Raw genomic sequence first — 27775 nt, forward strand, 5'->3', positions numbered from 1 at the left:
TGGCGGTATTGTGCTATGAAAACGGAAATGCGAGACTCCGTAAAGGATGCAGTTAGCAGGCCAATCGCAGCCTTGCGGTCTGCAGGAGCCATGAAAATGTGTCGACGCACGTGTCGACACACAGGGGACGCAAGCACGTGTAAAAAGACACACAGGGGGCTCTTGCGTCTCTCTGAAAACACATAAGCATAAACGGGGTTTAAGGGGTTGTTCACGTAATCCCTCCAGAGTACTCAGATATCCGATTTCCCCTGAAGACGGCATACCACCATCAGGACCCTGTTGCCACTTCAACTTTATTTTTTTACCCTCCGGGGGGCGGGGTCCTTCTTGCTAACCACCTCCGAGACCAAGCAAGGAAAGCTGAGACCATCACCAGTACACACAAACTAAAAGAAACGACCATGAAGTTGTCTATAATTCGCAGTGCTTGCGGGAGCCTTCGGATACATCCAGCCCGCCGAGGAAGCGGGGTCGGCGGCTTGTCGCGGAGATGCCACCCGGCGTTACCGACCCACAGCCGGGTGATCCTCCGGGCGGCGAGCGCCGCTTCCCGCGGAGGTCACAACCCGGTACCGGCCGTCCACTTCGGGAACCCACCCCGAAAGGAGGACGGGTTTGAGTACGACACTTCGTTGAGGTAAAGTGTGTTGTTTGTTTGTGTGTGTGCGACCGGACATCACGCTGTTGAATTGCTGTTGTCTTCGCACGCGTTTTACCGGCAAACGATAAAAGGATCCCGTACAGTCAGCGTGGCACGCCGCTGCTTCCGGTCTCATGGCCGCACGTGTAGCCGAAAGCGGTTGACTGCAGCAAGCTGATGTAACTTTTCTCCGTGGTTGCCATTCGCACCGCGCTAGAACAGTGTCTGGATTTACAGAGGATAGAGATGATGATAATAATAAAACGCGTTCATGAGTGGAAGGGTTGTGCTGTATATTTCTTATTTTTATTTTAACTGTGTCGGACATGTTTTGTCGGACATGTTTGTTCGGACCTATTTGATGGTGACAATGTTTACACTCTGCAGCAGAGTAGCTCGGTGTGGAAACGGGGTCGTTTACATGTTGGCTCCTCCCACGATTCGTCACGTGGGCAGTAACGCTCTTCGGCGATGGGTAAAAACCACACAATGGATATTTTGTGTTTATAAAGTTATTATATATTTATTTATATTGTGATGGTACCTATTCGAGTTGGATGTGATGTGCCTTTACCTGCTGCAAATCACTATTACATATTTTGTATGGGTTCCATTGGGGGTGGGGGGGATAATAATAACGTATAATAGTAATAAGTTTGCCATCTTTCTTCCTATGTTCGCCCACAAACTCAGGATAAACCATTCTAAATGTTCTCTCCTTTTTGGTGTTACCTTTTCCAAAATCCAAAATCTCACATATTTGTCTGTGTGTTTCACGTTAAGTGAAAACCTAAATATATGAATGGTCATTGCTAACTAGGTTGTTTTCTCTCGTAGCGAGGTGGTTCGGAGCACCAAGGAGGCCATGTTGGCTCTGCAGAGAAGAAATTCAACGGTCCAGCCTTTGTTAGCCATTATACAGGTATTACAAAAAATCAAATGTGGGTTTTGTGTTTCCCCTTGTAGAAGGGAGTCTGTGTAAGCACATGTGCACGTTACAGTTTTGTGGAAGGATCTTGTATTGCCAAACATAGCATGGAATACTGGTGCTCGGTAGCTGCATTTCATTTGTGTTAATTTACCCTTTTCACCTAAGGATTGTCTGTTTAAAGCCAATAAAGATACCTTTGTCCTCAGGCGTCCACATTCTCCATTAAGCACATTTTCTTTGTTCTCTCAAAGGCAGGTGAAGACGACCGCTTGTTGGAGATCAGCAAGAAAATTGCAGGAAGGGTAGGTTCTTGTTTTGGTGTTTCTTCATTTCAGGCTTTTTCACAGATCTGCACAATTATTCATGGAGTTTAACCCTCCTTTTGTTTGTCCCTGTACGTCCACAGATTGGCTTAAACATCACCCAGATTTGTCTGGAAAAGGGGTGCAGTGAAGATGAAGTAAGTGAAGCTGACCCACAGATTTGTTACTTTCCCCCAGCTCATAAAAGAAGAAGATATCAGAAAAATCAGTGCCTCTTTTACAGTTTTATCATCTTCAAACCTGTCTTTACTAAATCATATATTTATTTGTAAATGGCCTAATCCACTTACTTACTCCTTAAATTTCAATTTATTTTATTTTAGTGTTTTACTTAAAATGTTATTACTTGGGATGGGATGCGGCCTCTAAGCTGTGGCTCTCTTTGCGCATGTTGAAGTTGACTCTTTAGAAAGGAGAAACCCTGTAAATAGGCGGATGATTTACTTCCAATTCCAACTCCATCTAAAGGCCTCTGTATTTACTCACCATCGTCTTTTACACATCTTTCCTCTTTCCATTTTTAGAAAATGCCAAAAAATGTTATGCCCTTTCAATGCCGACATTGAACATGTTGGCGAGTTCAATTTGATAAGTGGAACTTATTGGTTCCACTTGTTCTTAATCTGTTCTTTTATGTCTCAAAATATCAAATATAGAACTCATACCTGCAGATGCACCATTAACAACTCCTGCTACACTACCACTTATTAAAACACTCTTTTTGTGCGTGTTTTGTCTTTGTGTAGATCGTAGAAGAGGTGTTGAAGCTCAACGAAGACCCCGGTGTGCACGGAGTCTACCTCCACCTCCCCCCTGCTTCACTCACCAGTCGGGTGTTGAACACACTCAAACCGGAGAAGGACGTTGATGGGTACAAACAACTAGCTAACCATGAGCATGGAATATAACAGTGTTCAGTTATCTCATGCAAAAGTCTCTAACTGTATTGCATCCGTAGTCCCTTAAAATGACCGGACATGTTGATTAACGCTCCAGTTTCTCCTTCCCAACAGGGACAAATGTATTCACTCACATGGTTGTCTTAATTAGAAAGGGGCTGCTCAGAATCACGGCCGCCTAAAGGCAGCGTGTGACTTCAGCACATGTGTGAATGCGGAAAATCTGCGAGGCCCCCTCGCCAATCAGCACAGATTGAGTAGCGATGGCTCGACTGACAGCAAATTATGTTAAAAATAAATAATTGCGATCAATATAAAATTAGATTGTATCGTTCTTTCGAGATCCCTCTTCAGTGATGAAATGTTACTCAGCAGTGTAGCGCTTTGCCGTTGACTAAATTACGCGTAAATCACGTGTTTAAATCCTCTGAATTACCACAACACTGTCACTGCACCTAACAAGACACCTCAATGCAGTGCCCATATAATATAAAAATATGATTTGTTTTGTTCTCTTCTCTTTTTTCTTGTTCATAGGATATCCGATTTGAATATGGGCCGCCTGGTGCGAGGAGACATCAGTAAAGGCTTTGTGCCGCCCGTAGCCAGTGCCGTCCTCGCTCTGCTGGAGAAACATGGTATGCACACGGACGTCATGGCTGTAATGGTGCTCGCATTTCTTTCGGAAAGGAGTCAGAGACATCCAAGCATGCAAAATGCATTTGTAGGTGAACAAATGAATTTAATGTCAGCTGGAACAGAAGAAATTCCTAATTATCACTAGTATTGTGATACACAAGATCCTACTTGTTACTTGCATGGGATAACTGCATTAAATAACAGAAATGTACTATTTTCTATGTTTAGACATAAGTCCTCGCTGGATGTCGTCATTTTCACAAGTTCTCTGATATAACCCACTTTTAAGTCCAATAATAGTGGCGGGTCTTTTGCTAGAGAGGCAGACAAATCAAAAACACTTTTACACTTGTCTCAATTTCTTTAGTTATTAGTAATCAGTCTTCTTCAAAGGCCATGTTTCTCTCACTGATTTATCCAGGTTGAAACTCTCAGGTAAAAATATTTCCTCGTATAGAGAAATGGGGGCTTTGCAGAATGCTGATTGCAAATAGTAGACGTGCACCTCTCAACTGAGAATCCTCCTGATTCACTACCGTACTCAAGCTGTTAAGAAAATTGGACACTCAAACATTTAATGAATTCTACGGTAATTTTAACAAGTGCATTAAAACTACAAATGAGCGTGTAGAACATACGCTAGTGTGTCTTGCTGCTTCTAGAATACATTTTGGGACTTATTTGGGGAAACTGCAGTGCTCCATAAATGTTGCACAAGAAAAAATGCTGAGCACCAGACTTGAGTTTGGGACTAATTTAAGACCCACCCCGAGGTTCAGAAGATAGGGGTCGAAGTTCAGGTGTACACAGGGTCACAGTTATTCTGAGAGTTCCTAATAAAATTAACATTAGTTGCCAACGTAATGCAGTTTGTCAACATGCAATGTCTTGCAAATGAAGACTGGGTGTTCCAGTTCCAGTAGTATACAAGGTGTTGCATTTCTAAATATATACCAGTTGGTCAACTAAGCGAATAGCCACAGTCAGCAATACAAACCCAAAATGTCCCACATTCTGCCTTCTTCACCTGCGTTCAGGGACATCAGATTATTTTAACCCAATGGCCTATTTTCCGAAAGGTTTCAAGTTTTTTTGACTGCGGTTACATGTAAATGCCCTTCATATAATGTGTAAAGTGCCACAAATCAGCACACCTTATTTGTAATTATAACACAAAGCTATTAAATAGCAACTTTTCAAATTTTTTTTTTTTTTTGTGCGTCACAGACAAGAAAAAAACAATCCAATTACAGACAAATATTGTCTATTTACAAAAAATTATAATTGGGGAAAAATCCGATAACATTTTAGAGGGATGAAATGTATAAGTGAGTAATTACAAACTAATGAATAAACAGTTAGTAGAAATTAAATAAATATTACATGAGCTAAAATTAAAAATACAAAATTTCATTTGGTGTGTACTATGCAGTAAGTCATTTCCATCCATGGTCCTCATTTTAATAGACTTGACTATTAGCGCAATATTTACCAGTCCAGGAAAAATGAGACACTTACTGCACGAATGAGAGGTTATGCCCCAATGTTTCATCGAACTATTCCTGCAGATGGTCCTTTGGAAGGGAAAGCTGTGCTGATGGTCGGAGGAGAAGGGCCCTTCGGGGTGGCCCTGCAGTGCCTGATAGAAAGAAGTGGAATGGTAGCGTTCAAGAGTCACTGCAGCTCCAAGAACCTCCAGAGTCAGGTGTGTGCGTTTTGTGCGACTCTCCACACGTTTTACTCAACATTTATATTTTTTGTATAAATGTACGTGTTAATCAGTTCCTCCCAGGAGACGTAAAACACGGCTGACAAAGGTTTGTAGCACGGCCTGTTGTGTTTGGAAAGACGTACCGCTGAAACAATGGCTCTATAATTAGAAAGACTTCTTATGCTCCATGCCCTCAAACACACACGTCTTCTATGCTTATGAATTTTCGTAACTTATCAATCTTTGTTCTTTTGCTTTACCTATAGTCTTTTTTTTCTTACTGTTTTTTTCCCTTATTTCAAAGGTGATGCAGGCGGACGCTGTGGTCCTATTGGGAGCTGAGATTGTGGATTTCCCCTCCACCTGGGTCAAACCAGGGGCTGCCGTCATCCGCTGTACGCCGACTCTGGAGTCAGGTAGTGTGAAATGTATTGTGATAGTCCTAGAAATCACCTGCAGGGGGCATCCAGGTATCTTACTTGGCAGAGTCCTTCTTGCAGCAGCCCGGATTTGAATCGGAGCTGTGGCCCTTTGCTGCATGACTTTTCAGAATAGATTCGGTGGGATTATAGCGGAATAAAGAATTTGAATGCAGTTTCCATCGACATACTAGTTTAGTTTGCATTTAAAACAAATTTATTGACTTTTTTATGCATTATAGAGCTGTTAGATAGAAAGTATTTGCAGCATATCATTGTTTTTTTTGCTTTTCTCTTAGATGAACATGCCGCTGCGTTGGGGTTGGGGTCCCTCACAGCCGCTTACAGAACACAGGTGCGTCTCCTCCTTTCTGTCTCCGTTATCGATCCATGTTTTTACTGCCCGTTTCTTCTTCAGCCACCTACCTCATTGTCTCCCCTCTGTGTCTACTAGAACGTGGTGCATAGTTGCGGTCGGTGGCTCCAGGAGCAGCAGTACCAACCCTGGCATTTGCGCAGCCTCAAACTGCAGCCCCTGACCCCTGTACCAAGGTATGGACTAGTATCTGTCAGGGTCTATCAGGGTGTTTTCTCATGCCACATTGTTCTTTAAGTTCATTTGTTCATTTGGCACTATTAAAATCAAAGTGCACGAGACTGATGCGTCCACCTTTCTGTATTTGTTAGTGACATAGAGATCTCCAGAGCTCAGACACCCAAGTCAGTGGACCAGCTGGCTGAGGAGGTTGGTTTGCTGCCAGAAGAGCTTGAAGCTTACGGCAGGAGCAAAGCAAAGGTCCGACTCTCTCTGTTAGACCGCCTCCACGAACAGTCCGATGGGAAATATGTGCTGGTTGCCGGGTGCGTGTGACCTATTAACTGAATCATTGTTCTTAACAATCTGTTCCGCATATATTTGTGATGCAAAAGAAAGTAATCTTGACTGGTCCAAAGCAAGGTAACGAGGGTGAGCCGTCTCTCAGCCCCTGCTTCCTTTTATGGCATTAAGTTTAACACGATGTGTCAATGAATTTGCTACAGATGTGATTGAGACTCGAAATGAAGAGATGTGGAATTGTAAAATACTCTGTATGTTCTGTATGTCTAGTATAACTCCCACTCCACTGGGCGAAGGCAAAAGCACGGTGACCATTGGCCTTGTCCAGGCCCTCACTGCCCACCTTAAGCTCAACTCCTTTGCCTGTCTGCGACAGCCTTCCCAGGGACCCACCTTTGGGGTCAAAGGTCAGTAATCACTACTTAAGCCCCCCCTCCTTCCCCCACCATGCTAGTTGCTCATGATATATCCTGTGCTTTTTTTGGAAGAGGCCAGAGACAGGCTCCCGAGGAGCATTTGGGAACGTCTCGAGTAACTGTGATCGGCCATCTTTGTCAGTGTGGGGCTGGCATTTCAGACCCTGCTGCCCCCTGTGCAGGGGTGCAGCGCTCCACTCTGACTACACCGCTCGGCATTCCTCCTTTTGTGCGTCCCCGTCCCGTTGGCTTGCGTCTGACTGTGTTTCCTCTCGTTTGTGCCTAGGGGGAGCCGCAGGTGGGGGATATGCCCAGGTCATCCCGATGGAGGAGGTAAGACACACACAGACACCCTCAAAGCTGCCCAGCGGGACTAATGCAGGCTTCAAAGACTTAAGATATGCAGGGACTCGCAATAGTGTTCGCACACGGACACAACTCCTGGAGCTTTGGCATATTATTGTCTGACAAATCGCTGTCCGTGAGGGGAAGGAGGGGTGAGATGGAAACAGCGCGATTTTAAAGCTGCAGTCTTCGTTGCTCGTAGCAAAAATCCATATCTTTACAATATTTAGTTTCATTTAAAGATGGAGAAAATATGCCGGAATACTTTTCGCGATCGAGCTGAAACCATGAGTCAATTACTCTGTTTGAATTCCATGTCATTTTACTGTAATTCCACTGGTGCCACCCAGAGCTCCAATGTGTACTCTTTCACACTCTTTCTGTACGTCATTCCTGTTTTTTTGTGGTTTTCCTTCTTCTGTTCAGTTCAACCTCCATCTGACTGGTGACATTCATGCCATCACAGCATCCAACAACCTGGTGGCAGCAGCTATCGATGCCAGAATGCTTCACGAGGCGACGCAGTCAGACAAGGTGACCTCAGTAATAACGTTGATTATGTTGATTAGATGTTATTCGTTGTTTAAAAAAAGGAAGCCCTAAACATGTGTTACTAAGCAGATAAACTAATGAATGTAAGAGCATGCTTTTTATGTCCCAATTACATTTATCAGTCCCAACAGCAGTGCTTTTTATATTTGGAGTAATGCATTCTATTCACAAAAACTATTTAATCCCTTGATGTGCAATTAAATGTACTTTATATGCGTATAAATGTGAAGTAATTAAATTGTTTTTTCCTCATTCCTTCAAGGGCCTGTACAATAGACTCGTACCTTCAGTGAATGGAGTCAGACAATTTTCACCCATCCAAATCTCCAGGCTTCGTGTAAGTCCAAAACTTTCAACAACCATTGCTAGCAACTGTGATTTAAAAAAAAGACCCTTTCAGCCATTAGGGGACCTCAGTGAGCCTTAAAAATTCTTCACCGTATCCTCATCTCCCAAATCTATGTTGCCTGAAGCTTCTATACGTCTACAAGTAATGCTGTTTTTTGCGGTATTGATGAAGAATGCCTAATATCAAGTCATGCTAGATAAAACACAAGTGACTTATGTATTGGAGATGGAGTTTGATCATAAATCAATGGTCCGTCTGTCCTCCTGTATAAAAGTCTCCTGGAGGAGAAGTTAAAAGACTATAAAATATTCATTGGTCTTAATGGATCAAGTGAGAGATGAGAGTTGTGTCTATTTAAACGATCACTCCCAGTGAAGCGCATGAACCTGACGGCGGGCTGATCGACTCATAGTCATTGATTCTGATTTTGTTTACACATGCCGGGGGGCGATCCTGCGTCCAGCTAATGTGGACGCAACAAGAAAAGTCCCGCTACTTGTATTTGGGGGGAGGAAAGTAACTGTATCTGGCAGTAGCTGCACAGCTGGGACCGAAGCCATAATGTTGACACACGCATCACAACGCACTCGCGGATGATCCTCTAACGGTCTTTGTCTCTTCGATTCCAGCGTCTAGGGATTAACAAGACAGATCCCGCGTCTCTGACACCGCAGGAAGTCAGCACCTTTGTTCGTCTTGACCTTGACCCCTCGAAGATCACCTGGCAGAGAGGTATCTAATCCAAGTGTGTGGAAGGGGGGGGACCTTCATATGGATTCAACGCGCCTAATGCGACCGCTCTGAAGTCATGAGCTGTGCGCATGCAGGGAATGGGAACCGCTGCCTCAGTGGTAGCCGTGTTTGCTTCAAAGTCATCAGTGAGAACAACCAGCTGGGCTCTTGCTATGACTGATGTGGTATTTACTCCAGTGGCTCCGGAGGGCACTTTTAAAAGACGGACCGTGGAGATTAAAAACAGATTTACAACCTAATGTTATGCGCCTGCGATTGTGTGTCTATGTGTTCGTGAAACAAACCATGTTTTTCACTTTCCCTTTCAATACATCAAACCAACATGAGGATAATGTTTGACTAATGGGGTTCCCCGGGCTCGTTGTAACAACAGTAGAGCCACATTATCGGAGGGTAGGCCAAGTCCTGAGGGAATAAACTTTAGGTAGCAAATCCCTCATCTTCAGTGTGGCATCCACGACTATAACTGATAAGAATCTTTTGTGTCAATTATTTTTTACATTCATGCAGGATCAGGCTGTAAAAACATAAATCTTTTGTATGTCTCAGGCATCCAGGTTAAATAAATTGTGTTCCGTCATTGGCTTAATGACAGTTTTCCGGCTCAAAGTTGCAGATTTTTTTTGGAGAAATGAGCAGGAAACTAAACCTTTTTCTTTTTGTCTTTTGTTTTCCAGTTGTTGACACAAATGACCGTTTTTTGAGGAAGATCACAGTGGGACAGGCGAGCACTGAAAAAGGACAGATAAGAGAGGTATGCTGCCCTCGTGCCTTCACAATCATTCCTTTTGAAATGTTTTTCACCCACCGGCTTTGTTTGTGCATCTGTGAGATAACCGAAGGTTATCCCTTCATTTATGATCCATTCATTGCAAATATTTCCTCATTTCCCTTTATGACAAATGTTGATTTCACTGCAGGTTTTTCTATCGCAGAGGCTTTGCTTTGCTGAGTGTCATTTTTAAAGGGGTAGTTGAGATGTTCTGAATTGGCCCTGCATGAGGCACGTAAACACAGTCAACGTAATGCCCACTGTGGAGAACGGTCAGCGCTCCCAGCCTGGAGGAGATCGGTTAACGTGCACCGTATACGAACTTAAGCCTCACAATAAAACAAAAACATTCACAGAAGGTAATGCACTATGGATCCCTACAACCCCACCTCTAAACATCTCAACTATCCCCTTTATGGGAGCATGAGTTGCATTTATTAGAGGTACTTGTATAAGAAAACTCTGATTATATACAATCTTTTTAATACACACACTCTCCTCCATTTACCATCTTCTCTCTTTATGATTAAGCCCGGGTGTATTTCATCCATATGTCTGCAGTAATGACGGCTAAATGAAATCCTGTAAATAAACACTTCACCTCAATGGGAAGCAAACGGGCTTAAGTGAAAGCAAATGTTTGAAGGAGAAGAAAAGTGACCCCCACACACTCACACACACTCACACTCGCGCACAAAGACACACACACCTGGAACCGCCTCTGAGCTAGTTCAGCAGATGTTTACATTTACCGCCATCAGTTCCTCCATTCTGTTTCCTTTCTCATTCCTCCGTCCTCGTCCTTCCTCCAGCGCTGGACACACTATAGCCCCTCGGGGCATTATCGCTGGGAGTAGAAATGTGTTCCTCGGTGGATTGATGCGGTTTAAGTTCTATTTCTTGTTTCTTTTGACGTGCAAGGGACACTGCCTTGGTTTTTCCATACTCTTCCCATAGGAAATTCCACATTCCATCCATTTTTTTTTTTAGTTTGACACAAATCAACACGGAAAGTCCCGACTAAAATAGTTGATAACACTACGTGATAATAGAATCCTGCAAAACTAGGTCATAATCCTACGACTTCCCTCTCAAGCTGCTTTGCATCGTAACTGCAATCACGCACACGATTTCACACCATGTTTCGTGGTTGATAAATGTATCTGAATGTTCTCGTAGTCCGGGTGCGTCCACTGCAGTGTGTCGGCCTTGTAGTTCACATTGTGCGTGATGTTACTGTTCCTCTCTCTGCAGACCGGGTTCGACATCGCAGTGGCCAGCGAGATCATGGCCATCCTGGCTCTGGCGGACGGCCTGGAGGACATGAAAAGGCGTCTGGCGCGCATGGTGGTGGGCACCAGTCGCTGTGGACAGCCCGTCACCGCAGAGGACCTGGTGTGTGTTTGTGTGTTACTGTGTGTGGTCCTCTTGTTCAGAGAGAGTGTGGGAATTTTAACGCTGACCAGCTCACAGCTGGATTTTCATCACTACATCTCCCAATTGCAAAGGAGAGACTTTCATGTGGCGTCGGGCCTTTGTCTGTGTTTAATGCAAAAAAACACGTACAAAATATGTTGAACTTGCTGTTTAAACATTGCCGGTTTACCCAGATTCCCTTAAAGCACCACTTCCCCTCTTCAAAACAGCACGTCTAATATAGGTGTCAGCTGGTTCTGGATTTGCACAGAAGACCGAGTCGAAGAGGAGGATCGCTTAATAGAGTTACATTAGTCTTCTGATCAGGCCCGTTGCAAAAACATCACCGCGCCTTTTTTAGACCCGGCCCCGGTGAGGCAATGCAGTACGAGTGTGTGTATACTAAATGTGTGTGTCTGTGTGTGTAGATTGCAGACAAGACATATTTTAGAAAGCGAGCACCTACAAATGGACTGTGGTGGCATTAAAAAACTGTAATGGACGACCATTTAACCCGTCTGTACATGAATACGAGGTTCCAGTGAGGTTAAATGTTTATCTGAATCCATCTAACTCGTTCTTGTTTCCATCCCCGCTCCCTTTTCTGTTTTCCCCCCCCCCCCTTCCTGCCTGTCAGGGCGTGAGTGGAGCCCTGGCGGTGTTAATGAAAGATGCCATTAAGCCCACGTTGATGCAGACCCTCGAGGTGAGACACGCATGTAACCCCACTTAAATAGTCGTTATCTTCAGGTGAATGTCCCGTGGAATGAATAGGCTGGCGGTCCGCCGGGGACGTTGAGGTTTCATTACAGCCAAAATCCGCTGTCAGAGAGACGAGAGCGAGCGCTCCGCCGAGGGCTTTTAAGAAAGCATGATGAATTGACTTTTTCCTCCCGCAGCTTGTTATCTTCTGATCAGCTGGGAGGAGTGTAGCGGACAGGTGGAGCCCTCCCGTGCAGATTCATTGTGTCCTAAGTCCCTGTGACTACTTGAACCATAACTCTGCCGCTCGCAGCATCTGGCTCTCATTGGGTTTATGAGACATTACAGTTGGATGAGTGGACACGTGGTCACTCAGGAACATGAGCACATATTTATTCCCCTCTTCTAGAGGGAAAAAGCCCAACCCTCGAGGTGATTAAGGGGGAAATGGAGAGCAGCGGAGTGGAAGGTTGAAATCATGCAATGTATCAATAACAAACCAGGCATTTACTATTGATCTTTGGCCTCTCTGGTATGGCGAAAGCCCACATGAAAGAAGACGAGCCCTCTAACTGTTATTAGACTGTATTAAGTAGTACGGTTCATGGGCGTTCACATATTAGCAGTGTTTTTTTTATAATAAGTCATTCAAGTTAACGATGTTAGCAGAAGGTTTGTGTTTTGCTGAACTATTTTTTTGATAGTTTGTTGGTTTTTGAGAGTTTTGTTACACATGGCAATTGGGTGGAGAAAATAAACACAGAGGGGGTGGAGTGTTGCATGCAGCAAATATGTGTGGATATGTATTTTTTTTCTTTTTTTTTTTGAGGAAGCATTGCGGCCGTGTTGTGTGACAGAGTTTCCTGTGGCTCCGGTCAGGGGACTGGTATCGGCCACCGGCAGGCCCTCGTAGCTCCATGAGAACTTTCCGTTCAGCTGGGCTGCCTGCGCCCTCCGTGCCCTCTTGGCTCGTGATTGTTTGTGTTGAATACAGATTCACACAGGAGAGTGGACTTGGCATGTGGAAGCCAGTTTGTTTTTGTGTGTGTGTGGGTGTTGGAGCACACGTTTCTGTGTTGATTCAGATGGGGTTTGGAGCTTTTCTCAAGAAGAAAGGGGGTAATTTTTTTATCCTACTCCCTGTATGCATCTTTCCTAGCGAGAGGCAGTGGAGGAGGAATAGACAATCAGGCCACTGACCACAACTTTGAATCTGTGTGCTGTCTATGAATCATTTTCGTGTCCCCTATGAGTGTGGCACTGGTTCTGGAGCCGGCGTAGTGGACCATACGAGAGATTAACAAAAACAGGAAGACGGAGATCACGTCACGGTTTCCCTCTCTTGTGCATTTCCCTTTTTTTCCTTCATAACGCTCTCGTTCAGGAGTGGGAAAGGGGACTGACCTGAATTTTATCATCTTTCCGCTTTCAACAACCTGTTGAGGCTAATTAACTGCCCGTCTCTTTCCCTCTTGTACGTAGGTGGAAAGTGTAAACTGGTTCATGTTAAAAGTTCAGGAGGAGAAACACAGATGGGAATAATGTAGGACTTGAGTGGACTTTCCTTTTGAATACAGAAAATAATAATGAAATGGTTACTAAAAGGATTTCTCTTTTTTTTGTCTTTTTAATGTTTAGTCTTTCTCTTTTTCCTCCCAGCTGCCGCTCGTTTCCTTGTTTGCTTGTAGTTGGATACTGCTGGGATCCCTTCAACTAGTTTTCATGTACAAATAGACGGCGGTTGCCTTGTTAAATGGCTGATTTACTCCTCTGAGGGGAGGCTGTTTATGCGGGCAGGGGGAGAGGTATGCAAACAAAAGCTTAGAAAATCAGTCCTTCCCATCCTTCCTTTTTACTTCCCTCAAGGAATTCACACGCAGCTCAACAATGGGTCAGGTGGCTTTTCCACAGTTTTCTTCTTTTGTCATTTCTGTTCCTTTATTTTTTTTTTATCAAGTCTGCGGCAGGATTGTTTTCTCTCCTCGTCTCGCTCAATGCACTCAAAATAGCTTCCATCTTTGAGTGGATGTGGCATTCAAACCCTTTTAGGATGAGTTCACTGCCGCTGTGGCTTTAAATTGTTATCAGCAGAATTTCACTCGATTGAGAAGGAAACGCATTAGTTTTTTATAAAATCGATACGAGATTTGTATTATTAGTCATGCACTCTAACATAGTATTTCTATTCTGCTTGTTAACGCTAAAGTGCAAACAGCCCCAAACAGCCAATACCTTGGAAGAACAACATAAGTGGGTCCATAGTAAATTGCACATGACACACATGAAGAGAAAGCTACACACTTCACTATGTTGTGAAAACATTGCATGAATATCCATCCATTTTGAACACATTTCTGTGAAGTCTCTGAGTGAAGCCTGATCCAGGTACAGGCAATATGATAGATGTTACATCAACAGAGAGTAGTGTGCAGATAAACCGTGATATCTGGTAACCTATACTTCTAAAATTCTTTTAGTGTGTGTGTCTCCAGACTTGCAGGGGGGGGGGCGGAGGGGGGGGCTTGGCCTGTATTCGGGCTTCCACGTCAGTTGAGTACCTCAACTCGAGCCTGCTGCTTATACGACCTCAGTCACAGTCACAGCGTAGCCACACTTCAGCATTTATTCATCTTTCCGAAAGATATTGAATTTAGATCGAGTTAGTCTTTATTTGAACTTGGTCGGGTGGGTTGCACTGTTTTCTGAACCCTCCCCTGCGTGTTTTTGTGCCCCTCTTATTGTTGCAGGGTACGCCAGTGTTTGTGCACGCTGGGCCCTTCGCCAACATCGCCCATGGCAACTCCTCCGTGCTGGCAGACAAGCTGGCTTTGAAGTTGGTTGGACGGGACGGCTTTGTGGGTGAGAACACAACCCGCGCATACAGATCCAGCACGCGCACGCACACACACACGCACGACCACAAAGCCTCCAGAGGATGACCGACCGCGAGATGTTAATAGCTGAGTCTGGGAACCCCGGATGTGCAGGCCCAAGCTTCCTAGCCATGCAGATTAAACTACGGTTTACACCGGTGGTGAACTTCAGCTTGCTTCTACGACCTCGGTTCTACTTTCATCATAGTTCTGCTTCTCTCCTCCTTCGCTCATCCCCTGGATGACTAGTGTGCCGTGTAACTCTCTAGGAAACGGCAGGAAAGATTGCTGTGGGAAAAAAAAAAGAAGCCCAGCAGAGGAAGGAAGCTGATTGATAATCTTCAGAGCCACTGGAATGCTTTAGAGTAAACCACACTAATCCCTTCAACGTCAAAGCATACTTGAGCATTTCCATTTTTATCCGTCCATCTATCCCGCTGCCCACTTTCTGTCCTCTTTTACTTTGCAGAAATATGTTTGGAATGTGCATGTGTGCGTCGTTGGGTTGGTCGGGTGAGTTTGATGTATGTGGGTGGGTGGGGGGGTTCTGTGGAGGGCAATAACCGGTGGAAGGGAACGGGACACAAGCTGTCATCTGTGAGCCGGTGCAGCGTGAGCAGAGAGTTGGGTTTCACAACACTGGAGCGGAGAGAGGCTCGTGTGCGGTTTTTACCCAAACTCTCCACTCCACCAATTTACACCCCCCCCCCCCCCCCCACTCCGCGCACTCCCTGCACTCCCTTTCCCTGTTGGTGTGTTTGTTACCAGACTCTCAGGTATGCCAAGAACTCACTCCTTTCCCTCTCAGGCCTTCATCTGACGCTATACACTTTGCCTTATTTGGCTCCAATGAAAGGGATCATTCAAGCGAAATTGAGTAAATAAATATACCTGCAAATGCAGTCTGGACCGAGTCCTGATTTTTATGAAGTAATTGCCAAAATGAATCAGGATGATGACGTCTGAAGGGCTTTGGCTATCTGTACTACTATATTTGGAGGTGAAATGAAATTCTAGTAATCCGTCGCTGCACAAGAAAACATGCATGACCACACCACAAGTCCATGAGCGCCGATTTAAAATATTCATTGGATTGTTATGCTTGTAAACGTACGGGTACGTTTGTTGTTCACTATGTTTGGGTTGATATTTTCACTCCCAATAAGCGTTCAACTGTGCGTAATGTGAAACCGACAAGAGAATTATCATCCCCAGTTCACCCACTGCTCCCGTCGGCGTGTGACACGGCCGGCAGCTGTTTTCAACACAAAAAGGGCTAAAACGGTACTCCAGCTGTGTGGTACGGTGAGCTATTAAGTTCTTAAGACCCAGATACTGTTTCTAGAAGGAAGTCCAAAAGAATGCCATTGTTATATATATGTGGGTGAATTTTTTTTTTTTTTGAGTATTCTTGCTGCACTCAACCCCCCCACACACACACACCCCTAGAATCGGTTAATGCATGTGTAAAACCAAACGTCTCCTCATATATAATATTGAAATAGTGTTAATAATACTCTGTATTGAGTCTTATAAATAATTCCACTTCTCTTGAATATTTGTATGTGCACCGTTGTGACAAACCCTCACTTCACCTCACTTGTATTTTTTAAATCGTTGCAAACGGTTAAATGAATAAGCTAAAGGAAATTATGGCATTCTTAAGAAATTAAGAATAATGAGAAATTTAAATTGAATTCGTTCTTAAGAAATTAAGCATAATGAGAATTAATAAATCTGATACTGATTTAATAATTCTTACCATAGAAATGGATAGGGTAATTAAAACATGAAACTAAAATTAAACCCAAACCAACTGTTATTATTCATTTTGTCTTTGACACTGATGTAACCACAACACAGCGTCTTACAATGTTTTATTAAAATGTATAATAATAATAATTTATGGCCCCTTTTTGATTATCTCTACAAACTCTGCTCATGTGCTGAAGGAAGTAGATGAACTCGCTGTGAACTCGGTGAGGCTTGTTGGGGGGGGTAAATAAATTCCCAGACACCCTTCATCATGCTCTGTATTATTGTGGGTCACTCTGAGATCTGGACTTAAAATTGAAAAATGCTGCTATTGCGACGAGGAGGCTGCTGTGAGATGAATCCCACATGCTGGATGTGATTGATTCCTGTGTCATTAGCAGTCTGCTGTATTGAACGCAGTCAAACCCCCCCAACGTGGTTTTAAACTAAAGCGACAAATCATTTGGTCTTTTTAGAGAAGTCGCCCCTGAGAAATGATTATATAATCAGCGTGTAAACCTCACTGGAAAACCCCTTTTGACGCCACATTGAAAAGAAAATCTACTTTTTAAAATTCTCCATCCTATTTGTGTTTGCAATACACATATTTAGTAGAACATAATCCCTAAAGATAAGTGCATTAAAGTGACCGTTCCACACACCAAACGTTTGGAAAGACACTCGTGGGACGGACGCCAGAACAGCTGATGATTATTATTCATGACGTGTGCTTTATTCACAATATTTTCCCAAACGGGGAACTGAGAGTGAAACGTAACCGCAGTGAAAATATTGTTAATGTACTGTTCACCTAAACTAATATTGTTCTTTGGGTGGTGTTTTAGATGAAAATGTGTTTCAGGTAGCTAAAATCTATATTTTTCTGCTGTTCCCATTCACGGAAGTACATTTCCCTGCTCCTGTTATCGCACTCATGGCTGCTTTTCCAGACCGGGAACATGGGCACCGCCATTGCATGTAGCTGTAAATGTACACATGAAGAAGTAGTACAGAAATGATGTGTAGGTTTACAGATTAGTTGGCCTTAAACTGGTGTTTAGCAACTAGTAATAGTTTTTAAGATCAAATGTTAATTTAACCGGACAATTTGGCCGCTGGCATGTCGACTATAATTAAGGGCCACTTGAAAACAAGTTATCCCTTTTTGAGAAAAAGGCCATAGTCCAAAAAAAGGATTTGGGCCTTTTTAAAATACATTTTTCCAATAGTTTTAAACTAACTAACTAACTAAATGCAACAACCGGCCTGGAGGTCGATACCGAAGCGCTGACTCGTCGCGGTAACGCCATCCGGCTCCCTTGTCACTCACTGCATCGACCTCGTCTTCCCCTCTCGCCCTTTCGCCGTTTTCAAGGCCGCCACACAGAACGGGAAGCTGGCGAGCGTTTCCTCGTGACCTCCTGCCGGGTGTGATGTCTACTCGCTGTCATTGTGTACTCGCCGTCTTTCCTTCCATTCTTTGTCCTCGCGTTGCTGCGATGCATAAGTGCGTGAGCACTCCTGTGGCGAGCTGGTGGGAGGTCATCACACAAATATCTGCAAATCCTGATTTCCCCCCCCCGAAGGTTTTCCTTGGCAGGCTGGTTGACGAGAAATAGCCGGCTATCTGTCAGCGGTGGAGGCCACACATAGTCTAGTTACATTGTAGAGAGGGAGAGACTTGTTTTCCCGCTGAGGCCTCAACCACTGTAACCAAAGAATCCATTTTTCCAAAATGTTATTTTTTTTCCACGTTGAGAATCAATAATGTAATATATTTTCCATCCTTAGGGAACTGATCCAAATGATTCTCTCATGGCAGCTTAACTGTGCTTATAAAACAGGCGGCATTTAGATAAAACCTCCAAACGTGAACAACATCATATTTAAACGTCAATTGAATTTGTTTGTCAATATCGTCGTTTTTAATTGAATTGCACCCGAGGCTGTTCGTTGTGTCCGGGTGCGAGGCCGCCCTCACAAAGTTCACGCAGAATGAGAATGCAGCTGTTTTTGTACTAATGTTCAGCAAAGTGCACCTCTCACTGTGGGAAACGTCTGTGCTGCACAGCTCAGGGAATCCAGAGTTTAACTAAACCAGCCTTCTTCCTCCATGTTGCCAGTTCTTGTGTAACTGAGATCTGATTTTCTCGCTCTCTCTCTCTGCTGATCTCATTGTTATCTTATAAAGACTTTGTTTCCTTTTTTAAAAGCTGATTTATTTTTCTGACTGAGCAGCTTTCTTTTTACGGGTTTGATTGTTGATGTCATCCGAGTGGAGTTCTGAAACCTCTCGGGCTCGACTGAAGGGCCGAAACTAAAACTGCAGTCACGTCTATCATTAGTTATTCGAAATTCAAACTGTATTTCCCTGAAACCAGACACCATTTTGGGGGCGGGGAGGTGCAATGCGTATTGCTCTCCAAGGTTTAAATGCCGTTGTTCCCATCAGGCTGCTTTAAATGGAAGCAAAGAAAGAAAATCTCCAGAAGTTGTTCTCACTAAACACGTTACGCTCCAAATCCACCGCAGCCTTCGTCTACAGACGATACGTGGTAGGAAACCGTATCCCGACGAGGCCGTGATTCCAGGAGGACTATTTGTTTGTGTGTGTGAGTGATGCACTGTTAGGTTGACGTATAATTCTGTGACGATTCTTAAAATGCACCCGTTCCCTCGCAGTGACGGAGGCCGGATTCGGAGCGGACATCGGGATGGAGAAGTTCTTCAACATCAAATGTCGGGCTTCAGGCCTGAGGCCCGACGCGGTGGTGCTGGTTGCTACGGTCCGAGCGCTGAAGATGCACGGCGGTGGACCGAATGTAAGTTTTTTCTGTCATTAGGACAACTGTCCTTTTTAGAATAACACAAAGGAGTCCTGCAGCCCGGCCCCCACCCACGCGTTTCTTCTGATGTGGTAGAATCAATCAGTGGCACCAATGTTTTCCAGCAACCTAAACTAGAATATGACACAATAATGCACACAAACACACCCAGTAACGTGCTGCTTATGGTCATGAAGAAGCTGCCGTGCTTTTGACTGAATTGCTATTCTATAAGTACATGTTCATCTGCAGATGTGTACACACAAATTTACTTTGTGTGTTCCAATATTATCGTCCAAACTAGATGGGAAATAAGGTGATACACTGCTGGTTGTTACTCATTATTAAAGTGTGTGAATATTTGTTGTCTTTGTCTGTTTTCCAGGTGTCTGCTGGGGCCCCTCTTCCCAGAGAGTACATTGATGAGGTATGAGCCATTCACAGACGCATAAATGCACCCAAATAGACAGAAAAAATAAGAAGCGTAGCCACTGGGACAAACAAGGGAGACGTGGTGATTGTTGTAATAGTAATAATAGATGTGTGTTTACAAGTTATGACGTATTTGATCAGGAGGGTCTGGGAGCTGTTCCATCTCCTCCAATCTTCCAAATCTTTAACTAAGCCTCTTTTATTACATTTAGCTGTTTGTTTTTGCCAAAAAACTGTATAAAACAGTGCAATGTGCCCAGTTAGGATCGAGTGAGAAACATCCTACATCAGTGATGATACATTGAGTTGCGGCTTTTAACTTTTTTGGATTGAAATGTCTTCACTTGGACGTGTGGTTAAAGGGAATGGCTCGAGACAGAGTGCGTTGCGGGACTTGCAAAATGTGGGACGTGTAGTAAAACGCTTAACATTTCCAACATGGTGGAGCCAACACAAACAAGGTAGCTAACTTCCCCCCCAGGGACAAAACGTGACACCCGCTGCTCGCAGCAGTGCTTCCCCCGTCCGTCATCAAAAATGTTGACGTCTTGTGAAAACACAACTTTTCAGGTCGTATTACCCGACAGCCGCAGTGTGTCATTAATTTGAGTTAAGATATAGTGTGACTCTTGTGACATTGATTCTTTGACTCTTGACTCCTTTTTGTTATGTAGCCGATGCACAAATTTATGTCCATGAAAAGTAATGAAAGAATACTGGAAACATAAAAGTAAAAGCTAACATGGTTAAGAGCACTTATTTGATTAACTGCACAAACACAACCTTCCTGTGAAGGTGCGTCTGAGCAAACTGATGTGTGTGTTTTCATATCTGGCCCAAATCACTGGTCTTTCAGGCTGCTTCGGCTGAGTAAATAATGAAGCAGTAAAAGTTAATTGTGAAGCCTGTAATGAAAACCAGAAGTACTTGGGAAAACAGAGCCATGGAAATGAATTTATTGGACCTGTATGGCCTCACTGCTGTGACGCACAAACACACACACACACACAAAGTGCAAGATTGGATTACTGCCATCAAACTTCCAACGAGTCACACAATGTGCAATTAATGTTCTCTGAAATAACTGGACTTCTGCACATAATGGTGTACAATGTGAGAGTGATGACTGAATAGCTGCACACAGTAGGACACTACCGGTCTTAATACACGGGGGGGGTGAGGGGGGGGCGGCCGGCAAGCGTGTTTTAGTTGATTTTAAAATAATACATTCCTGACCTTTTGCTTTGTTTCTTTTGTCCGTTTCTCCTCTAGAACCTGAGTCTAGTCGCAGGCGGTTGTCGAAGCAACCTCAGGAAGCAGATCCAGATTGCACACCTGTTTGGGGTACCGGTCGTGGTGGCACTCAATGTCTTTAAGTAAGACGCATCCGGGTACCCTGGATCACGGGCCGGCATGACTCACCATGTTTTCAGTCATGTACGCCATCTGTTTGCGGACAGCGAGCGTCCCGCTGAATATCTTTCCCTTGGTGATCCTTCAGGACAGACACCCAGGCGGAGATTGACCTTGTGTGTCAGATCGCCAAAGAGTGCGGCGCGTCGGACGCGGTGCCGTGTCACCACTGGGCGCAGGGCGGCCGGGGCTCCTTGGATCTGGCCCGAGCCGTGAACGAGGCGGCCAGCAGGCCGGGCAACTTCCAGTTCCTGTACGACATCGAGGTGAGGGCAAGATGCCGCCGGAGAATTCGTCCCATTTGTTACAAACGTCCAGCGTGTGGTCAAAGGTCAAGAAGAGCCCTGTGTGCTGGGACAGACGACCTCGGGGACCCGGAGTCTTGGTAGAGCGGTGACTTGAAGGGTGGAGGGGAGGAGGAGAACAATCGAGAGTCTCTCTGAAAAAGGAGGATCCAGCAGAAGCAGTGCAGCGAGTTTGACTCTAGTATGCAGGAACAGAATTATGTTCGCTAATCTCACCCATCCTAGATTCTTGCAGTATTAAGAAAGGAATGCGGTGTCTGGTACGAGTCCAACAGTAAACGTCAAACATGGCGCATGATTTTCATCGCTGTTATTAATCTTGACGTCACGCGGCTGTGGATTCGCAAATTCCAAGTTCTTCATTTATTCCCTTTTTGAGGGCTTGTTTCTTTCCACCTTTCTCTGACGCACGTTTTTTTTCCCGCCAAAGATGCCGATAACCGAGAAGATCAGAACGATCGCACAAAAGGTATACGGAGCTGACGACATTGAGCTGTCTCCAGAGGCCAAGGACAAGATCGATTACTACAATAAACAGGTGAAATCACTGCTGCTGCAGTAACAACCGACCCACAGATCATCTCCCTCAATCTGTCTCATCTCGTGTCTCAACCTGCACCATCGTTTCTCTTTTGCCTCTAACTAGGGATATGGTTCACTGCCCATCTGCATGGCAAAGACTCACCTGTCCCTGTCCCATATGCCTGACAAGAAGGGCGTACCCACTGGGTTTGTCCTGCCTATCAGAGAGGTCCGCGCTAGCGTCGGTGCTGGTTTCATCTACCCGCTCGTGGGAACGGTATGTAAAGATGTGATGCACGCATGTACTGTAATCCACGTAATGCACATACGGCGTCGTCGTTAAGGACCGGAACCTCAGGGCAGAATAAGTTCTGTAGGCTGCACTTGATATCAGGCTGCACTGCGGAGATTTGAATGCAAAATGTGTTTAGATTCTTATAGCGTTGGCAACTAACCTGTAAAAAGTCACTTTACAGGTGAACATTTAGCAGCAAAATAGTCTGACGTGTACTTCTACAGGAGATGGTGATAAAAAATAAAAAGGCACAGCTAACAGGACTATTGGACCTAATTTACCACATAGAAACAAACCCACCTCTCAAGTGACTGATATTGTTTCTCCATAACAGCTGGCTGTGTTAATAAGCAGCTGTTTGTTAACAAGTTCCATATCAACTTGAAAGGTTTTCATATTCCACAAAGTATTTTCACTGGTCCCAAGTAGCCAAAGAAACGCTGTTATTTAGGTTTAAAGTGAAATCTGGAACGCGTTACGGCTTCACCCGGAGGGCTTAGGACGTGTTTTGGCTTCGAACCAAAGATTGTGGCATTGTTGCTCCACAGGAAATCATAGCGAAGTGTTTAAGATGAGCTTATGATATGACCCTGTGCACACAGCCTCCATACGCGCCTACGTCAGTGTTTCACTGGGAATCTAGTTTCAACGTGTCAATGCAGCTTTCAGTGGCTTTTTACGGCACAAGACCATAAATCTTAACTGTACGACATGGCGCCCTCACCTTTACTGTAATATCAGCGCAAACACGACTCTGACTTCTCACTTCGATGTCTCAGTCATTAACTCCTTAAAAGCCTGAACTGTACTTTTTTAACTTCTAAATTCAAGCAAACTGCAATGAGAAATAGGACCTCGATGAGTTTTCCTAAAGCCTCTGGGGCTGGGCAGGAAGGTAGTGGCTTCCTTAGCGTTTTGCCCCCCTGCTGTTTCACCAGTGCCCTGAGGTGAGGGGGGGGGGGGCTTTGATAACGCCGGAGCGGAGGTGTCAAACACCGAGCATGCTGGGAAGGCACGGCAGTGTCTTGTTGTGGCGCCTGTCCGGTCTCCCGACCTTCCCTTTGATCTGCTGTGGCCCCGCGGAGCCGCCGGCAGGATGACAACCCTTGAACTGTGACTCCCAACCCAAAGGAAGCCCCCAGATTGTTCTTTGAAGGTTGAGGTTTGAAGCCAAACCTCAACCAAATAGATATTTGGTTAAAAGCCCCATGGTGTTCAAATGTTACATCATATTGGGGAACTCTTTCCAGACTGTGTCAGATTGTTTACAGGGAACAAGACAGGCGAGCATGTAAAAGGGGCCGAGCATCTACGGCTCTCTGTTATGCTTTTCAAGCATTGCAAACATCGTTGTTTTACAACATCTGTACAGTATGTTTGCCGTTTTTCTTAGTGTCAGGGCACCCGGGACCCCGCGAGGAAGACGGGTCTCAATACCGTAGGTCCTGAGGAGGGGGAGTGGACGAAGGGTCTTTACAGGGTGAAGAATCAGGAAGCGGCTGATGTCATTCTTCAGATATGTGAGGGAGGGGTCGCAGGCCGAACAATAGGTCTCTTTAGAGTTCATATCCCGTTAGAAATGCCTTCCGTGCAGCATTAAACCCAAAAGGGCTCCGATGGGCTTTAAGCGCTGCGCGGTCCCATCCGGAATTAATCCGTTTTTAAGTTCTAGGACTGCAGCCTGAAGCTTTGTGCCTGTGCAGAGAAACCCTGCTTCAAATATGTTATTGTTGAATGTGTGACATGTTATTGTTCACTTGACCTGCAGAGTAAATGTTTGCAACTTGTCCCGGTGACATTCAAAGTGCTCCCCTGGGGAAATAATGAATGTTTCAATCCCGCCAATGTAACCCTTCCTTTCTAGTCAATGGGTAATTTAAAACATTCATTCCATGCAAAGCCACTGAAGCAACTTCACGAGACGAACACTTAAGGAGAATCCCTTTAGCTTTTTTTCACACAGACTGTAATTTGCACATTTCCTCCCTCGAACGGTTCATTAATCTTAAATGGCACAATTCCATAATCTCCTCGATCCTTTTGTGTAGCAACTGTGCCGTTGTTGACCGAGGCCCCTCTCCAGAGTCCGTGGGGGGTAGAAATCCAGCTACATTGTCTCCTCCAGGGTTTCCTCTGACAAAGACGCATTGTGTTTGGTACAATAGAGGGACTTATTTGGCCGAGTGGAGTTTCCAACTTTAGCCGCGGAGTGTAGTGTCACTTTGCGAGTGCCAACTTGTTCTCAGACCGGCAGAGGCGACCAGCAGAACAGAACCTCCTTTGTTGCCACCAAGACCGTGACCGTTAGACGGTTACTCTTCCCATTTTAGCACCGGTTTGATATTTAAATGTGCAGCCTGATGCGTTGAACCAAACGGCAACCAAAAATATTTGGGAGAATGAATATCAAGGTTTTATTACAGTCCTACTTTGCTTTTACATGCATTGTACATGAGTCTTCTGACCACATTGTATTGTAATTACAGCTCAATTCTGTGGTCTTAAGTCCCGTTTAGAAGCTTAAATACGACCAGGAAGCTGCTTTTTGTGATGCATAATGAAGCCATGATGCTTTCGTTTGGAACATTAAATACAGTTACTATTGACTGTTTCGATGGTTCTTGACAAATGTCCCTAAATTCTTTCGTCTACCTTTTTTAAATACACGTCCTTGTACATTTTTGGACTTTTCATTAAAGAACCCGATATTGTGGCTACCAAACCACCTGATGCAGATAAGGTGGTCTCGTTACAGCACCGTTACATCCTGCTGTAGATTTAGCTTGAGTCACCTGACGTCAATGGGAAATATTTTCAGCAGCTTCTCCCGCATAGCAATTAGTGTTCGGACATGTCGATATTAAGTGATCGCTCTGCCATCATTCTTCCTAATGCACCCATTAGATCAAAAGGAGATGCATTGATATTAAATTCCTTCAAATCTGCACGTAGCCGGAGTCATCTGTGGTGATGGAGGTCGTCAGGTCGCCGTTGCGTAACGGTCTGTTTGCATTGGGCCGCAGAGCGTCAGCACTTGGCGTCCCCTCCGTCGCATTATGTAAGCACGTTCCCTTCATACTGTCCCTTCGTTTAAATGCAGCCTTTCCTCAGACAGGAAATTGGCTGCTCACTTCCTCCCGTCTCATTTCCACTAATGGGCCCATAAAACTGGCCCCGGGTCAGATGAAAGGAGGCACGCGAAGAATGTCGCTCCCTGTCTAACGAGCGAGATGATTTCCCTTTATTGCTCGGACGGGAGGATGTGGCCGAGTCTCAGGAGAGGGAAAAGTATTGCCCCCCCCCCCCCCCCCCCCCCGGATGAACTAACCAAGTCCATCTTTTCATTTTTCCATACAGGAAACGCTGCAGTTGAAATGTGATTTTGAGCGGCCGCGCTGTCGCTATCTGTCCTCGTTACCTGTAGGCGTGAGCCTTCGCTCACATGCTCTCTGCTGGGCACGTCACAAAGGGGCCATTAGGAATAATCGCCTGCTGCCTGTTCCCCCCCCCGTCCCTCCTCCTCCCCCCCGCCCTTATTGAATTTGTCTCAATAAAACAACACATGGATCTCCCGGATAGATGTTGGTTGTCAGCTGGTCACAGCCACAGGGTTGTTGCATGCACCGTCGCACCCACTCGCCCATAACGTGCAGGTGGACGGCCTCCAGCAGCGAGCCTTTTAAAATATGTTGCTTTTTGCACACTGCAATTTATTCTCGATCGGAAATACTTTGAAAAGTAAATGTCTTTATTATGTTGTACTTGATTATTGTCAGTTGAGGAAACTCAAAACAAGTGAGTTAGAGGAAATACTCTTAATGCGGAGGGGAAAAAACCCACTCACAGTCGATCACTTGTACTCATTTAGGAGCATTTCCTTAATGCAGTTACGTTGTTAGTGTGTTCTATCATTTAAACTTGTGTTGTTCGCTTGGCTTCTTTTAGCTACTTCTAGCTAATTCCTCGGGAAGGAAAGCTCCATTAACGCCACCGGTTCGTGTACAGTCCGTAAAGTTTGCCTTGTATCTGTGTGGTAACTACCGTTTCCTTTATTTTGGCCACAGTAAGAACAAAGGCATAATTGTGTGCGGCTAAATTCATTAGTGCTAAAGTGTAGGTTGTCGACGCGTTGATCAATCATAAATAAGTCTTGATCATAGTCATAGAACCTGTGGGGGTTGATCTGATTCTCATTTACTCAAAAGGGCGATACGGAGTCTCTTGGTGCATAGCAGCTGTGTTGTGGCAAAGGCTTTAATATGAGGTTTCACTTATTATGGGTTTCAATCTTATTTGGTTTGGTTTTGACGTTGCTGACATTTTTATGAGACCGACCGAGAATATGAACCAGCTGCTAATATGCACAATGGAAATGGAATCAGTGGGTTGTTTGTCTGTAGCAAGTTTAACAACAACCTGAAACAAAGGGCTGAAAAAGGACATTAAACATTTCCTAACATGGGAAAAGGGTTAACAACTGGATTTTGATTGCAGTCATCTGCTCCGCCAGGGAAGTTTCTCACCTCCTCTTTCGCTGTGTTTCCCTCAGATGAGCACCATGCCCGGCCTGCCAACCCGACCCTGTTTCTACGACATCGACCTCGACCCGGTCACAGGGGAGATCACCGGGCTCTTCTGATCTCTTCAATCAAAGAAAGCATCCCAAACAAATGTTGTGTAACTAATGTTGTTGCGGCCGTCGTCTCTGTAACTGGACTTTATTTCTTCCCTCGAGTTTGTGCGACCGCATTCACTTAGTGCCACGGCTCTGGTCTGAAACGATGCGCTCTGCGCACACTTAAAAAGCGTCATCCTGTTCTTATACCCGGGAACCCCAGATCCATCCACCACATCTATGACCGGAAATACTTTCTTGCCTCCCAGCAGCCCAAACACACTCCAAACCACAGGAGCAAGTAAAGTAAATGTGTGCCAAAGATGAACACCTATGAACCACGTCACCTTTATCACATGTGCTAATGCGTTTGAACCTCCGTGTTTGTTTGTTTGTTTTGTATGAAAGGGTCAATTTAAGTCATGAAAATGGTCATTAAGTTTACTTTTTTGTGTTTTCATGAACTTTCAATTTCTGTTTTTTTATTTTTTAGAAAAATAACATTTAAATGTTTTAAAAGCGCTAAATTTATTGCACGTCATATGCTTTTCATTTGAATGAAGCGCAGCTTCTTTTGATTTTTAACAAACTTGCTTCTCTATGCACCAAAAGCCATAACTGTGTTTATCGCGCCTTGATTTCTCTAACATGCTGACACACAGCTGCTGCTGCTGCTGCTGTAAAAGGTACTCCAGTCAGATCCGCTTATTATAAAGAAAACAATTGCGTCTTGCAAATGTGATGTGATGTGATGTGTTAACAGCAATTTATTAAAGAAGCTCCATTCTCCGTGTGAAAGGTTCATTCTTAATTCAACTACAGACACGTGCACTCTTTGTTTTTGCCTTTTTCTTGTCTTCTCACACAAATGCAGCTTGGAAGCCAGAGCTCGGCGTCAGCCGCTGTCATTATGGGCTGTTTTGCTTTTCCAACAAGGAGCAAACCTGCATGTGTGTACCTGTCACAACTGTCAGTCCACACCTGCGGAGTCTGTCATTCGGGGTGCTCGCCAGGCGGGATCTGGCTCTTTTT

At 44.6% G+C, this 27775-nt stretch overlaps 1 protein-coding gene across 1 annotated transcript; it reads left to right on the forward strand.

The window, feature by feature from the left end:
• mthfd1l (methylenetetrahydrofolate dehydrogenase (NADP+ dependent) 1 like) lies at nucleotides 1-27536 on the forward strand. Its single transcript, XM_040160832.2, has 27 exons — nucleotides 1-640; nucleotides 1481-1565; nucleotides 1826-1876; nucleotides 1981-2034; nucleotides 2644-2768; nucleotides 3334-3434; nucleotides 5004-5140; nucleotides 5451-5562; nucleotides 5865-5920; nucleotides 6020-6117; nucleotides 6253-6426; nucleotides 6674-6810; nucleotides 7106-7152; nucleotides 7591-7698; nucleotides 7979-8053; nucleotides 8695-8797; nucleotides 9496-9572; nucleotides 10845-10985; nucleotides 11644-11712; nucleotides 14456-14567; nucleotides 19019-19158; nucleotides 19547-19588; nucleotides 20866-20969; nucleotides 21095-21272; nucleotides 21742-21849; nucleotides 21958-22110; nucleotides 26678-27536. The coding sequence occupies exons 1-27, from the start codon at nucleotides 405-407 to the stop codon at nucleotides 26765-26767; spliced, it is 2913 nt and encodes a 970-aa protein (XP_040016766.2). The 5' UTR covers nucleotides 1-404; the 3' UTR covers nucleotides 26768-27536.
• Nucleotides 27537-27775: the final 239 nt, after the last annotated feature.

Source organism: Gasterosteus aculeatus, chromosome 18 (genome assembly GCF_964276395.1).
Source record: "Gasterosteus aculeatus chromosome 18, fGasAcu3.hap1.1, whole genome shotgun sequence".
Classification (NCBI taxonomy): domain Eukaryota; kingdom Metazoa; phylum Chordata; class Actinopteri; order Perciformes; family Gasterosteidae; genus Gasterosteus; species Gasterosteus aculeatus.